The sequence below is a fragment of the Neovison vison genome, chromosome 2 (assembly GCF_020171115.1).
Source record: "Neovison vison isolate M4711 chromosome 2, ASM_NN_V1, whole genome shotgun sequence".
NCBI classification, from domain to species: domain Eukaryota; kingdom Metazoa; phylum Chordata; class Mammalia; order Carnivora; family Mustelidae; genus Neogale; species Neogale vison.
Window position 1 is genome coordinate 95,109,094 of NC_058092.1, and position 14,373 is coordinate 95,123,466.

Here is a 14,373-nt window from a genome sequence, read left to right on the forward strand (position 1 = left end):
CAGCATTCCTGATAGGGCACACTTGAATGCTATTAGAATGATCTCAATCTCGTGAGCAAACACAGAACAACCAGTGCTACGGGATCTTTAGTTTTTGGCTTCAAGACTCCCCTTCCAATGGGAGGGATGGCCAAGCCTGGCTTACCAGGCTCACTGTCAGGAGTGTTTGCCACTGGGTCAGGCTGGGCCCCGGGGGAAGTGAAGCAGAGTGCTCCCACGTGGTAGTGTTGACCCCGGAGGGGCCCGGCCCCAGGTGCTGCATGCAGGCAAGCCTGTCCCAAGGGGTACCTGGAGCTCAGCAGGGGGGAGCTAGAAGCCCCTCGGGGCCCAGCCGGCTATAGGAATCTCATGAGTTTGCAATTTCAAGTCAGCTAGAAGCAAAACTGCCCCAAACATGAAATTGCAAACTCATGAGATTCCTATAGCCGGCTGGGCCCCGAGGGGCAGTGTGGGGTATCAGACCAGCGCCCTGTGACAGTTCAAGGTCTTTTTCCTCAAGGGCAAGTCCCTCAACCTCTCTGAGTCTCTGTTTCCTCACCCGCAGCTCGTCATAAAGACAGGGCCCTGCTGGGCCTCCAGAGCAAGACCGTTCATTCACTCATTTGCTTAACCAAACGTTTAGTGAGCGTCTACTAGGTGGCGTGCTCCATGCTGGCAAGAAAGACATTTCGATTCCAGCCACTCCGATGCAGGGTTGCTGGGATGGGACACATAGGCCTTCTGAGGAGGGACGAGGATGGCTGGGTAGGGCGTTGCCAAGGGAGGGAAACCCGTCTGGTGGTCTTCCCAGCTCTTGCCATAAAACTCTCAATTCCCCTGTTGCTGGATCTCATCAAATACAGGAAATGCCTCGGTCTGTTCCTCTCTGTGTGCCCCTGTGTCCAGGGCCCACCGCATGTTTGCCTCTTTAGCTACCCAGCCTGCCCTCTCTGTTCCACATCCTAGTTACCCAGACGTCTGTCCTGCAGGGTGCTGGTGGCTGGCACCACTCTTGGCCATCACACCTGTGGCCCCAAAGCCCCTGCCTGAATCCTGATTTGATCCTGACTTTCTAGTCAGGATTCCAAAAATCCTGACTTTCCTCCCCTCACCCTGGGATGTGGTTTTCTCTACCCCATCTACGGCTGAGCCTTTGTTTCCCTTTCTGCCCTGTCTCTCTCTCGGGGGGCTGCCTACTTATCATGAAGCCCTGCATATATGCTTCTGAGAGGCTCAGACCAGGGGACTGACTCGTGGTCACACCTGTTGCCGAAATCTGACCATGGCGCCCTATCTTTCTCCTTCCCCTCTGTGTGTGGCACATGCCTGCCTTTCCTGTTCACTTCCGCCAGGCCCCCCTCCCCTCCAGTGCTCATGCGGATGTCATATCCACCCCTCACCTTCCCAACACCCATCTAACATGGAACCGGGGGACACAGCCCAGACAGTGCAGGAGTCTTGGGCCTGGTGTCTGTCTTAGCCGGGGTGACAGGTTGAAGCAGCACTCTCTGCCGCAGGGGTAGACGGAGTGCTCCCTGGAAGGTTAGTCCGGGAGCACCGAGCTGGAGATGCCTGGATAGGACAGGCTGCAGGCTCCCTTTGAAGTCAGGCCCAAGGCAGAGAGGCAGTGAGGGCAGGAGAGGGGTTTGCTTCCAAGGTGGAACACGAGGCAGAATTCTGGTGGTGACCCCACCTGTGTTAGCTCAAGAAGTCCCATCTGGAAGGGGAAATCAGGTCATGGAGGCTGCTGGGACACTTCCCAGACTAAAGATCAAGCATGTGTGTCCTTTGGCTTTGAAGTCCCGTTGGGGTGGAGTCTGGGGCCCTTATCAAAGTGGGTATTGGGTACTTAATGTGTTTGTGGAGCAGCCTGAAGTCAAAGGGTCATCTCTGCAGCCCAGGCTTGCAGCCAGGGCGGACCCAGGACCCTCTATAAAGGCTGTGGGAAGGAGGACTGGCTCCAGCAGTGGCCAGCCCACGGTCCAAGATGAGGTGCCTCGTGGTGCTCCTTGCAGTTCTCGCCCTTTCCCAGGGCAGTGGGATCTCCAGGTGGGTATCAGGCACCCAGGGAGGGGAAGGGGGTCACATGCACCTGCTCTGGGTGGGTGTCTCCTGGTGTTCCACCTGTGCCCGCGGCCATGCTGTGGGTTCCCAGGAGAGTCTTGCCTTTGCGTTTGGGACCTTTCCTTCAAAGTCTGCCCCGCCGCTGCAGGGGTGATGAGCAGTAACGCAGGGTCAGACGGGCAGCCTGGGAAGTGAAGGGCGTGGCTTCTGGGGTCAAACTGCCTGTGTTCTGATCCCTAGCTCCAGCACTAACCTGACTCCCTGTGCCCTGTTTCCTCTTCCATTGTAAAATCAGGAACAGAAAGCATCTCTCTCTCAGGGTTGTGAGGAGTATATGAGTTGGTATTTGTCAAATGCTTTGAGCAGTGCCTGGCACATAATGAAAAAGCTACGTATGCATTTCTTAGACAAAATAAAGTTCTCTCTATGGGCGAAATTCCCAAGTTCTCCTCCAAAACTAATAACTGATAATTTTTTATTTGATACTTTTTTTTGGAAATAATTAAAAAAAAAATAATCTCTCCACCCAACCTGGGGCTCGAACTCATGATGCCAAGATCAAGAGTCACCTGCTCTACGGACTGAGCCAGCCAGGTGCCCCATAACTAATATTTCTTGAGCTGTTTTTTGCTGGGTGCACTATTCTTCCTGGATTTGGTAGATATTATTATTTGTATTTTACAGATGAGGCAGCTGTTGTTTGAGGAGGGTCTCAGAGCTACCCAAGGCCACATGGTTCATAGTGGAGGAGCTAGGATTTGGTCCCAAGTGATCTTACATTTTTGCCACAAAATCACCCTATCTCCAGTTCCTAGCCTGGAGCTCCATCAAGCCATGAGCCTGGGGAGACCTGAATTCACCCCTGGGAAGCTGGATCCCTGAAAAGGGGCCGGGGGGCCTTTGACAAGTCAGAGCTCCTTGTGTCTTGAAAGGGAAGTTTTTTCTAATCAGGCTTCGGGTGGTTTCAGTGCAGGGACTGGACAGCACTGGAAGTGGAGGTTTCCATGGTGGTTGGAACCTCCCCGTTCTTGGCGTGGGGCAGTGGGCTGCCGGCATCCCTCTGAGGGAGGTTCCCTGGGGCCTCATGCTGGACACAGCAGCTAGTAGAGAGACAGCTGTCCCTGTGGGAGTCACCAGACCTTCCATGAGTGGATCCTGAGCTGAGTGGGAACAGGAGCTCAGCAAGCAGAACACTTTGGGGACCAGGAGATGGGGACACAGGAAATGGCAACGGTAGCATTGGGCCCAGGAGCCTCTTTCCTTTTGGGCTTATGTCCTTTTTTATCATCAGAGACAAACGCTGAGAAATGTCTTAGGGCCTTTTATTTCTGTTGGGTCCTGGCTGAAGTCACACTTGAGGGCTGGGGAAGGGAGGCACCAGAAAGAGAGACCATAAGTCCCGGACAGGGCTGTTCCATCTGGGATCTGTTTGGATTGTGAACAACATGAGAAAACCCATTTTCTCTGAGGGTCTTAGATTTCCTGCCATTTTCTTACTCTCCAAGCCCTTTCACAGTCGTGGTCTCCACTTGTCCTCTTGTCCTTAAAGCAGCCCCGAAGAGGAGGACCGCATAGCCCTTAGAACTGGAGGGACACCAGGGTCATCAGCCTGCATTACTTCAACCTATAGGAGGGGAAACTAGGAGCCAGAGAGGTGAACGCCAGAAGAAGTTGGTCAAAGGCGGGGCTGGAAAATGGCTGGAAAGGAAGGAGGTCACCTGTTTTGCAAAAATGGAGGCGAAGCTTAGAGGACCTTGGGGGCCACCGAAGGTGCCACAGACTGCAAAGCAGGGTCTAGAACCCTTCTGCTGTTCTCCCTCTCAATTCTCAATTTGCTTCCATCATCCAACACCTAAACTCTATCAGAAGGTCCTCTATGCTGAGGACCACACTCTGTGCTGAAACCCTCTGAAAAATTTCCACACATGTTAGGTTACCCAAAGCGCCAATCACAGGGGTTACAAAAGAGGGAGCATTTTCAGAGTGTGGGGGACATTGTTTCCTCTCCAGAGAGCGTGCTTCCAGATGGCAGAGGCTGTACCTGTGGCCCCCACGCAATGTCTGGCCCATAGTAGGGAAGCAGCGAGAATTTGGAGACTGAATGAATGACATTATGTCTCTCAAACCTCGGAGTTGGGGAACTCAGGAGCAGGCTATAAAATCCATCCACTGAGTCTCCATCAGCATTGAGAAAAGAGGAAGGACTAGGGAACACCAGAGTGTATTACGTTTGGTAAGGGTAGGCACAGAATTGTGAATTGATGTAAAATTTAATTTTTCCTTTGAGTTATGATTTTTAAAAAAATGTGGGGAAGTAGCTTATAGAACCTAGAGCCTCTGGGCACTTCTCTGAGGCTGGGCAGCCTTGAGGAGATGCCCACTGGTATCACTAATTCTTCCCGGTCTCCACAGGGTCCCTCTACACAAAGGCAAGTCTCTGAGAAAGGTCCTGAAGGAGCATGGGCTCTTGGAGGACTTTCTGAAGAAGCACCCGTATTCCATCAGCACGAAGTACTCCAGCCTAGCAAAGGTGGCCAGCGAGCCCTTGACCAACTACCTGGACGTGAGTGGCTCTCCCCTCCCCTTCCAATAATGCTTCTTGCACAGAGTGTGCTGGATGCCTTCTCCTGGCCCACGCCTCTTTCCCCTTCTAGAAATCAGGAAGTCCTGTGGGCTGCGGAGGCCATTCCCCCTGCCCCTCAGTCAGCTCCACACAGGGCCAGCAGCCCGGGCAAAGGCGAGGCTCTGAAGGCCACTGCCGGAAGGGTCTGAGCTCAGGCGACCTGCAGACATCCCTCAGGGGCACATGATCTGCTCCCAGGTGTACTCCCATGCCTGTCTTTCCCAGCCCCGTGACCCATGTCGTAGTCTGGGCTCGGCAGGGATGGGGTTCTGGTGCCCATCTGCAGCCGCCCAGGACATGACAGGAACGCCCCTTGCGCGGTCTTCCTTCCTGGAGCCTGTCCCCCCCTCATCTGTCGCTCTTGGCAGTAAACAGCCAGCCTTGTCTCCTGTGAGCTTGTTGCCTTATCTAGGTCATGCTCAGCCCTGTCCCGACCCTAAGTTCTGACACCTGGAGAGGCTGGCAAAGAGGGGTGGCAGGGATGTTTGTGTTGGGACCCGGGGTCTGTACTTCCCCGTGTCCCTTCTCTATGCCCTGCCCCTGGCAGGCGGGGCCCAGTCTTCCTACGAGGGAGGGGTGATGTTCTAATCTAACGTCTGCTTCTGGGGCTGATTCCCACAGGAGTTGTAGGGCTTAAGGGAGGGACAGCTGTTCGGAGAGGAGCCCAGTGTGGCGGTTGGAGATGAAGAACCCTCCCCAGTAACCCTCACTCCTCTCTCTTCCCTTGTACTTCATGCCAAGCATTGACCCGTATCCCTATGCTCTACTCCCCGCCCCTAACTCTGTGCTGTCTGTCCTCAGTGTCAGTATTTTGGGAAGATCTACATCGGGACCCCACCCCAGGAATTCACTGTGGTGTTTGACACTGGCTCTTCTGACCTCTGGGTGCCTTCTGTCTACTGCAAGAGTTATGCCTGCCGTGAGTGACCTCCCTTTCCAACCCGGCCCTCCAGGCTCTGACCCCAGGGCTGCTCTGCCTGCCCTGCGTAGTGAGAGGAGAAGGCTGGCTTCCTTTGGAGCCTACTCTGGAAGTCTATGAATTTCAGGGACATCCACAGATGATTACGGAGGCCTGGCCACTTTGGACAAAAGATGTTAAATGCCCCCAGGCAGAGATGGGGACAAGCTTCATGTTTTTTTTTTTTTTTAAGATTTTATTTATTTATTTGACAGACAGAGATCACAAGTAGGCAGAGAGGCAGGCAGAGAGAGAGAGAGAGAGGAGGAAGCAGGCTCCCTGCAGAGCAGAGAGCCCGATACAGGACTCGATCCCAGGACCCTGGGATCATGACCTGAGCCGAAGGCAGCGGCTTAACCCACTGAGCTACCCAGGCGCCCCAAGCTTCATGTTTTAAATGCCAGAAATCAAGGTCAAGTGTTGGTCCTGTGGATTCTGGCTGCATCTGAGGCTACATTTGGGGGATTTTGGACAAGAAGTTGGGTCAGCCTGGAAACAAGGAGTGGGCTTGCTTGGATTCTGGCCACCGCTTTTGAGTTGCAGGGTTCTGGGGGGGGAACGTGGGTGCAGGAGAGCTCGCTTTGACATTCCCAGCCTCCCGGTTGTGCCCCATCTCCTTGCTCAGCCCCTCCAACTGCCCACAGATTGAGAAGGTGTGCAAATCATGGGTCAAATGTATAAAGCACCAGCTGGAAATTCGGGGAGCTTAAGCTCTTTATTTTTTAAAGAAATTTTATTTATTTGAGAGAGAGCAGAGAACATAAGCAGGGGGAGCAGCAGGCAGAGAGAGAAGCAGGCTCCCCACTGAGCAGAGAGCCCGATGCGGGGCTCGATCCCAGGACCCTGGGACTATGACCCGAGCCAAAGGCAGACGCTTAACTGACTGAACCACCCAGGTGCCCAGTATTTACTTATGTACTTAGCCTCTGTCAGGAGCCAAGGCAGGCTGCTGACCCTCCTTGGGTTTTTGGTTCTCCTTCCTATAAAATGGGGCTGGGATATGCCAGGAGGTTCTGGGAGAATGAAGTCACCGGGCCTATCATTAGTGATGAATAAACGTTTACTATGTGGTACTAACTGATTTCTCCAACAATCCTGGGAAATTGGTGCTCTTGTTACCCCCTTTACCAGAGAAGGAAGCAAAGTTCAGAGAATAAAAGAGTCTTGCCTAAGGTTACAAAGCTGGAGAAAGTAACACGTCTATGGAAACCCCAGGAAGGCCTTTTTTCTTTCTTGTTTGGTTTGGAAGCTACATAGGTCGTTCTGGGGTTCTGAGAGGTGGGTAGAGCAGCAAAGGATAATTTTCCTTATTAAGCCCTGGGGGAATCAAGAGAGGGGGGCTGCTTATTTCCTGCAGTGAGAATGATTGGTATGTAGACCACATTTCTTACAAGGCCTAGTGAGGTTCTCAGCCCTGGCTGTTACTGTCAAGGGCAAGAAGATTCTACGGGCCTCACTAGCCCTGGGTCTGTGTTTCAGAAAAACATCACCGTTTCGACCCGGCCAAGTCCTCCACCTTCCAGAACCTGAACGAGCCTCTGTCTATCCAGTACGGCACCGGCAGCATGCAAGGCTTCCTGGGCCTTGATACCATCACTGTGAGTGGGGCTTGGGGCCAGTCGGGGCTCACTTTTCTTTCCCTGGTGCCTGCTCTGCCTCCCATCCACCCAGGCTCTGGCGGGCTGCACCTCCAGCGGGGGGTGGAGAGGCCCTTTGCGTCTTGTCCATGCACACCCCCCACCCCGACCCCTGGTGGGGGGCTTGGTGGGTAGGGATTCTGAGAGCGATCTTAACTGGCTGTGACTGTGGCTCATCCCTCCCTCCTCTCCTTTCCAGGCCAGCCCCTGGAGTCCCCCCGAGAGCTTCTCCGTGCCCAGTTTCCACTTTCCCCATCCTCTTTCATCTGTCCTTGCCATAGTTGGTTCTGAACCCTGAGCCTGTGCCAGCTCCCCAGTGTCACCTGTGGGGTCTCACTGTAAACTGAGTTCTTAGGAGGGGACTATTACCCCCATCATGCAGACGAGGAAACTGAAGCTCCCAGGAGCTGGTGACTTGCCTGAAGTCGCGCAGCTGGAGGCTGGGAGCTGTACTTAGTACATAGTACTAAGTACTACGTAAATAATACATAGTACTAATTAGTACATAGAAGGGCTCAGAACTAGGTTCTTGCTTTCCTCACCCACTATCCAAGGTTCAAAGTCAAGCAGCATCCCCTGGGGCTTATTACCTCCATCTTCCTTGAGCTCTTCCTGGGCCTGGCTGAAGGCTCTTTTGCTTTAAGCCCAAAAGGACCCAGTTCTTCTCTGCTGACGGCCCTCTCCTCAGGCTTGTCCATTGGCAGGGCAAGTGCCCATGGAGCTCAGGCCTCCCCAGGGGTTGTTGCCAGACAGTGGAGGCCCCAGAGCCGCTGGCTGAGGTGGCCCCAGCAGACAGGGCCCTGGGGAAGGGGAATCTCCTGCCCATGTCCTACTTCCTCTGAGGCCCGGAGCCGCTGGTTTTCTTTTCTGCTGTTCTCGGTTCAGGGGGAAATCCCACGTCTTCATGGAGGGGCTGGCCCGAGCCTGCTGGCCTCAGCCGTGGGGCATCGGGTGGCCTTCATTTGCCCCCCTGGGACGGGGGTAGGAGAGAAAACCATGGGGGTCAGGCCCCATGGAAATGAGGACAAGTTGGGGTATTGGAGGAGGAGAAAGAAGATAGGCTTGGGCAGAGAAGTGCGGGTCAGGGGCTCAGAGGTATGAGATCAGGTGTGAAAAGCAGGGTGAGCAGGTGAAGTGGCTCTCAGACAAAGGAAAACTCCCGAGTGCCTTGGGGGTCTCTGGAGGGTCCTCGCAAGGGATGACATGACTGGACGTCTGTTTTCAAAGCTCACTTTGGCTGCGTGTATGGCGGGTGGTTTGACTATAAGGGGACAGAGTGGAAGCTGGAGGCCCTGTGAGCTCAGAATGGGTGGGTGGGCTCAGCAGCCTTCCAGGGAAGTGGGCAGATTAACAGGAGAGCTGGAGGGAGAGATACCCTAGCACAGCAACATTAATGTCCAAAGGCCAATCACTTCCTAAATGCTCGATACGGGTTCGGCGCTCATATTATACGGGCCTAAGCATTGCCTCGAGATGCAGATGCTATTATTCCATTTAACAGATGAGGGGAGGGAGGCTCGGGGAGGGGCTTGTGCAAGGTCACACCGTCAGCATGCAACAGAGCAAGGGTGCACAGCTAGGTCCATTGGATGCTAAGGGGGTGCATGTTCTCTGTGCCCTTTGTGCTGTCCCCAGCTGTTCCCTGGCAGATGCCCCAGGTGTCACTGATGGTAGGGCTGCAGGTTGGCAGAGGGCCTTGGAGCATCCCTCACCCCATCCCCTTTTCTGGGCTCACCCCCCAACTTCTGCACGTGAGCACTGCTATCTGCATCCTTCACTGTGTCCTTTCTTCCTCTGTCCCTGGCCTTGTCAGGGTCATTCCTTCACAACCACGGTGCAGAGATGGGAAACGAGGGTTTTTCCCTCTTAAGCTCACATGACTGCATTGCCCGTAGGGGGGTAGGTGAGCCCCCTCGCTCCAAGACTGATCCTGATACAGGCCTGCCCCGGAATCTTCCTGCCTCTGGCCAAAGGCCCCTGGTGGAGGTCTCTCGGCTTCTCTTGCAGGTCTCCAATATCGTGGACCCCCAGCAGACCGTGGGCCTGAGCACCAAGGAGCCTGGCAACGTCTTTACCTATTCCGAGTTTGACGGGATCCTGGGGCTGGCCTACCCCACTCTGGCCTCTGAGTACTCAGTGCCCGTGTTCGACAACATGATGCAGAAGCACCTGGTGGCCCAAGACCTGTTCTCTGTGTATTTGTCCAGGTAGGAGCCGCCCCCAGCCAGGGCCAGAATTCTAGGGCCTGGCAAGGTCTCTTGGCCGAGGAGTGGCTATCCATTTGGGACACTGCAATTCAAGAATGGTGGCTAGAATCCAAGCAAGCCCTCTCCTTGTTTCCAGGCTGACCCAACCTCTTGTCCAAAAGCCTCCAACGTAGACTCCGATGCAGCCAGAATCCACAGGACCAACACTTGACCTTGGTTTCTGGCATTTAAAACATGAAGCCTGACCCCATCTCTGCCTGGGGGCATTTAACATCTTTTGTCCAAAGTGGCCAGGCCTCGGTAATCATCTGTGGATGTCACTGAAATTCACAGACTTCCAGAATAGGCTCCAAAGGAGGCCAGCCTTCTCCTTTTTCTATCCAGGAAACTGAGGTGTGGGAGGGACGGTCATACTGGGAACTGGTGGCTGAGTCACATCTGGAGCCCAGGGCTCCTGACTCCCAGTCTGGTGCTCCCTGCTCTGTCTTCCTGCAGCTCAGCTGGACAGAAGGGTGGGTGGCAGAATGGGGAGAAGAGCGCCACACTCAGGAGAAGGACGGTATTGGGCAACTGAGGTCAAGGGCACCCAGGCGAGGGGTACATTGGTACATTCATTTGCTCAACTAATATTTATAGGCTGCTAGTACGTGCAAGTGCTCTGGCAGAAGAAGGGGATACATTAGCAAAACAGACAAACTGGGAGTTAACTTTCTAGCGGGGGTAGGGGAGCAGACAACACACAATCACACAATTTTGCTTACATTTGTGAGAAGGGCGCTCATTGCAGGCAGATCTGGGTGCTGGGAAAGCTTAGTGATGAGGGAAGCCCTGTCTGGTGGAGGTGCATGTGCAGAGCAGGCAGGGGAAGCTTCCATGAGGCACGCGTGGGAGCTCCCCAGGTGAGACAGAGGATAGCACGCTGCAGGCAGTGGCAACAGCACGTGCTAGGGCCCAGGGGCAAGACAGAGCTTGCTGTGGGGTCTAGGAACTAAAAGCAGCTGGGTGGGAGCAGGTGACACTCGTGTGCCTGTGCTTCCTGGCTTCGAGGAAAGCCCCAGAAGGAACAGGGGGTAGAGGGTAGCAATTTTAATCCAAAGTCTGTAGGACTTGGTTGAAGACCCTTTGCCCTATTGTAGCTGAAGGGTGGGGATGGGGGCTGGGCACAGGAAGACAATTATGGGTTGCCCCAGCCAAGCCTAGTGGTCATATGAACTGTGTGATCGTTAGTTCCCACCTCCCCTGCACTCTACAAGCTGCAGATGCTGCCTCAGTCTGGGGGCGGAGGAGCTCAGAGAGTGGATGCCCTTATCAGGGAAGAGCCCCAAAGATCAGGGAGGTGGGAGAGCTCACTTAGAGCCTGCAGGGAGGCAGTGGGGGTCAAGGGCAGGGAAGATGGTGGGACTGGTCTCAGCTGCCTCTGCCTCCCTCCCACCATGTGGGGCTGCGGCTCCTCCTCTCCAAGCCAGGGTGTCTGAGGGCCACCATATGCCTTTCCTTGGTTTCAGGAATGGCCAGGGGAGCATGCTGACGCTGGGAGCCATTGACCCATCCTACTACACAGGCTCCCTGCACTGGGTGCCCGTGACCGTGCAGGAGTACTGGCAGTTCACCGTGGACAGGTGAGTGAGCAGCAGCCCTGGCTCCAGGGGAGGGGGACGCCAGGGCCTGGGGAGTAGCTTGTGAGGCTCCGAGAAGGACCGCAGCACAGGCGCTTGCAAGCCCGGCCCATCAGATTCTGAGTTGGACCCTTGCAAGGCCAGTGAGCTCAGTCAGCGAGAACGCGGACATTCCCCATGGCTTTATTAGTAAGAGTAAGAGTGCTGCACTTTCGGGCGCCTGGGTGGCTCCGTGGGTTAAGCCGCTGCCTTTGGCTCAGGTCATGATCTCAGGGTCCTGGAATCGAGTCCCGTAGCGGGCTCTCTGCTCAGCAGGGAGCCTGCTTCCTCTCTCTCTCTCTGCCTGCCTCTCTGCCTACTTGTGATCTCTCTCTGTCAAATAAATAAATAAATAATCTTAAAAAAAAAAAAAAAGAGTGCTGCACTTTCTGAGCCCTTATTACCTGTAGACGGTGGGCTGAGTGACAACAGGATGGGCTCGTTCATGCCTCGCTGAAACCCTAGGAGGTGGGGGCCACACCAGGATCCTCATGTTATAATTCACTAACGTGAACCTCATGACGGTCCATCAGTGAGGTCAGGGAAGGGGTCGTTAAGGTACCCATTTTGTGGTCGAGAAGCCCAAGGTCAGGAAGGATGATAATTTGCATAAGGCCTGCAGCAAGTGAATGGCAGGGAGAAAGCTTGACACTGGAGCTTTAGGCATCCAATGCTGGACTTATTCCACCCTTAGTGCATGTGACTTCCGTGGTTTTGAAAAAAGATTGATTTGTGTATTTGAGGGTTGGGGAGCAGCCGAGAGTCCTAAGCTTGGACTCCCCCCTTCCTGAGGATCCTGGCAGGGGAGGATGGGAGGGACCAGGGACAGGGGATGGATGCTGGACTCACCATGAGGCTGTCATCTCTGCACTCTGCAGGGTTACTGTCAATGGCGTGGTGGTGGCCTGTGATGGTGGCTGTCAGGCCATCCTGGACACAGGTACCTCCATGCTGGTTGGGCCCAGCAGTGACATCCTCAACATCCAGACAGCTATTGGAGCAACACAGGACCAGTATGGTGTGGTAAGGCCAGGCCCATTTCCCCAGAGGGGTGGGGTGTCTCAGGAGGTCTTCCCCGTGGGCTTCCAGCCTGGCCCACTGTGGCTGTTGGGACTCTCCCATCTCACACAGAGGCCGACGTCTGGCCTCCTGTCTTCCAGGAGGATCATGCATCCCTGACTCACTGTGCTTTGCCCTACCCCATTTTTCCTCACCCACACACGGATCTCCTTGCTTCCCTGACTGCTAAGTGCTCCCGGGGTCCTGGAGGGGGCACTGACTGAGCCTGGAGAGAAAACACGGAGGCCAATCCCCCTTTGTCTCAAGCTGGGGCTGTTCCTTCCTTGGCTGACAGGAGGTCCCACTCAGTGTAGCTCTCCTGAGGCCTGAGGGCTTCCTTAGAGTCCTCTGAGTGGGGAGGTCCCTCCGCACTAATTCCAGTGCAGAGGAAGGGATCCTGCCTTGGCCTTTCTCTGCCTCATCGAGCCCGATCAGATCTATTGCCCATCTGAGATGACTTTCCTCTGGCCTTCAGGTTGACATCAACTGCGGGAGCCTGAACAGCATGCCTGATGTGGTCTTTGAGATCAATGGCCAAAAGTACCCTCTGCCCCCCTCCGCCTACACCAGCACGGTAGGAGCTCTTGGGAGAGGAAGCCTGGGTTCACCTAGCCCCACCCCCGCCTGGCAAGTCAGTTGGAAAGTGGTGTGCAGCAGGAGCAGTTAGACAAACTGGCCTTTCTGAGTGGGGCCTGCTGTCCTCGGGCCTCCCCTGTGGCTACTGGAGCCTCATGCTGGGAGAAATGGGTCAGACAGAAAGGACAGAGCCTGAGCAGCCTGTGGGAGGGTTGGGTAGGCTGGACCACAGCCCCTGGGGAACCTCCATCCACTGGTCTTGCTTCTAAGCCCAGGGGCCTGGAGTGTTCTCCAGGACTTTCGTAGGTAGCCTGGGCTTTGTGGGGACCCAGCCCTTATCCCCTCTGACCCACTGGCCTTAGCTTTGACCTAGCCTTGAGCACACACAACTGGCAAGGCCTTGGGTCCCTAGGCCTGGGCTGGCTGGTCAGGAGGGCAGTAGGTGCTGAATGAAGGGGGGGTGCCGGAGAGGACAAGTGAGGGGGACTGGGGTAAGGGGACCCCACTGAGTGAGCTTGCATGAAGTTGCTTGATTTTCTGAATATCAATTTCTTCATCTATCGAGTGGGATGAATCTGATACTCATCTGCCTCCCTTGGAAGGTGATTTCAAGGATGAGAGGAAGTGCTAGCTGGGAGAGGGACTACGGTGGGGGAGGTGCTGGGCCACCCACAGACATGGTGACCCGGGTCGGGCCCAGCTTCATCTCAGCCTTTCCTCTCCCAGGATATGGGCTTCTGCTCTAGCGGCTTCCAAGGTGAAGGTGATTCCCAGCTGTGGATCCTGGGGGATGTGTTCATCCGCGAGTACTACAGCGTCTTTGACAGGGTCAACAACCGCCTGGGGCTGGCCAAGGCCATCTGATGGCACCGCTGAGCATGGACCAGGGATGCGTGCCCCAAACAGGCATGCGCACGCCCACACACACGCACCTGCACACATACAGATCAGCTTTTCAGGTGCATGTTTCAATAAATACCATATCTCTGCAAAGCGTGGCTTCTGTTGGGCCAAAGCCTTACGCGCCGCTATGGGATTGGGGACGTGGCATCACGTGGTGTCCAACAGCATTGGGGCTACATGGGTAGGAGAGGGTTGGGGACACTGTTGTTGGGCGGAGACTTTCACAAAGGATTTGGCCACTTCAAGCTTAGGTCAGGTAAAAGCAAGACGTGTCTTGCCTTTGAGTTCTTCCACTCTCGATCTTTCTGGGGAAACGGTGCAGTAGGAGAGAACTTTGTAGGAAGAGGCATGTACCTGGAGAAGGTTTGTACCTGGGGATTAAGGGCTTGGCGTACGGGCCTGGATAGAGAACATTGGCCCAAGAACAGAAAAGCTCTACGTCTGTTAAGAAAAGAGCTTCAGGGCATTTTGGAGAACATAGTACACGGTGGAATAGGCAGAAGGTAGCTGGGAAGGTCTAAGGTCCTGAGATTGTCATTAACCTTGAGAATGAGCCACGGTTGAGAGCCCATCCTTAGTCATAGGCTCTCTGAACCTGACTCACCTGCTCACGGAGACGGGCTCCATCACTGGGGGCAGACCCGCCTATAAGGGCTCTGGGAAGCAGAGAGTCAAAGCCAACACCAGTGCTCCGTGATGACTCTGAGGTCTC

The 14,373-nt window shown here is 54.8% G+C and overlaps 1 protein-coding gene across 1 annotated transcript; it reads left to right on the top strand.

The window, feature by feature from the left end:
• Positions 1 to 1,966: 1,966 nt before the first annotated feature.
• On the top strand, positions 1,967 to 13,622 carry LOC122898791 (chymosin-like). Its single transcript, XM_044236469.1, has 9 exons — positions 1,967 to 2,028; positions 4,456 to 4,606; positions 5,468 to 5,585; positions 7,104 to 7,222; positions 9,269 to 9,468; positions 10,974 to 11,087; positions 12,002 to 12,146; positions 12,658 to 12,756; positions 13,485 to 13,622. Exons 1-9 carry the CDS (start codon positions 1,967 to 1,969, stop codon positions 13,620 to 13,622), a joined length of 1,146 nt encoding a protein of 381 aa, XP_044092404.1.
• The last annotated feature ends 751 nt before the right edge of the window (positions 13,623 to 14,373 follow it).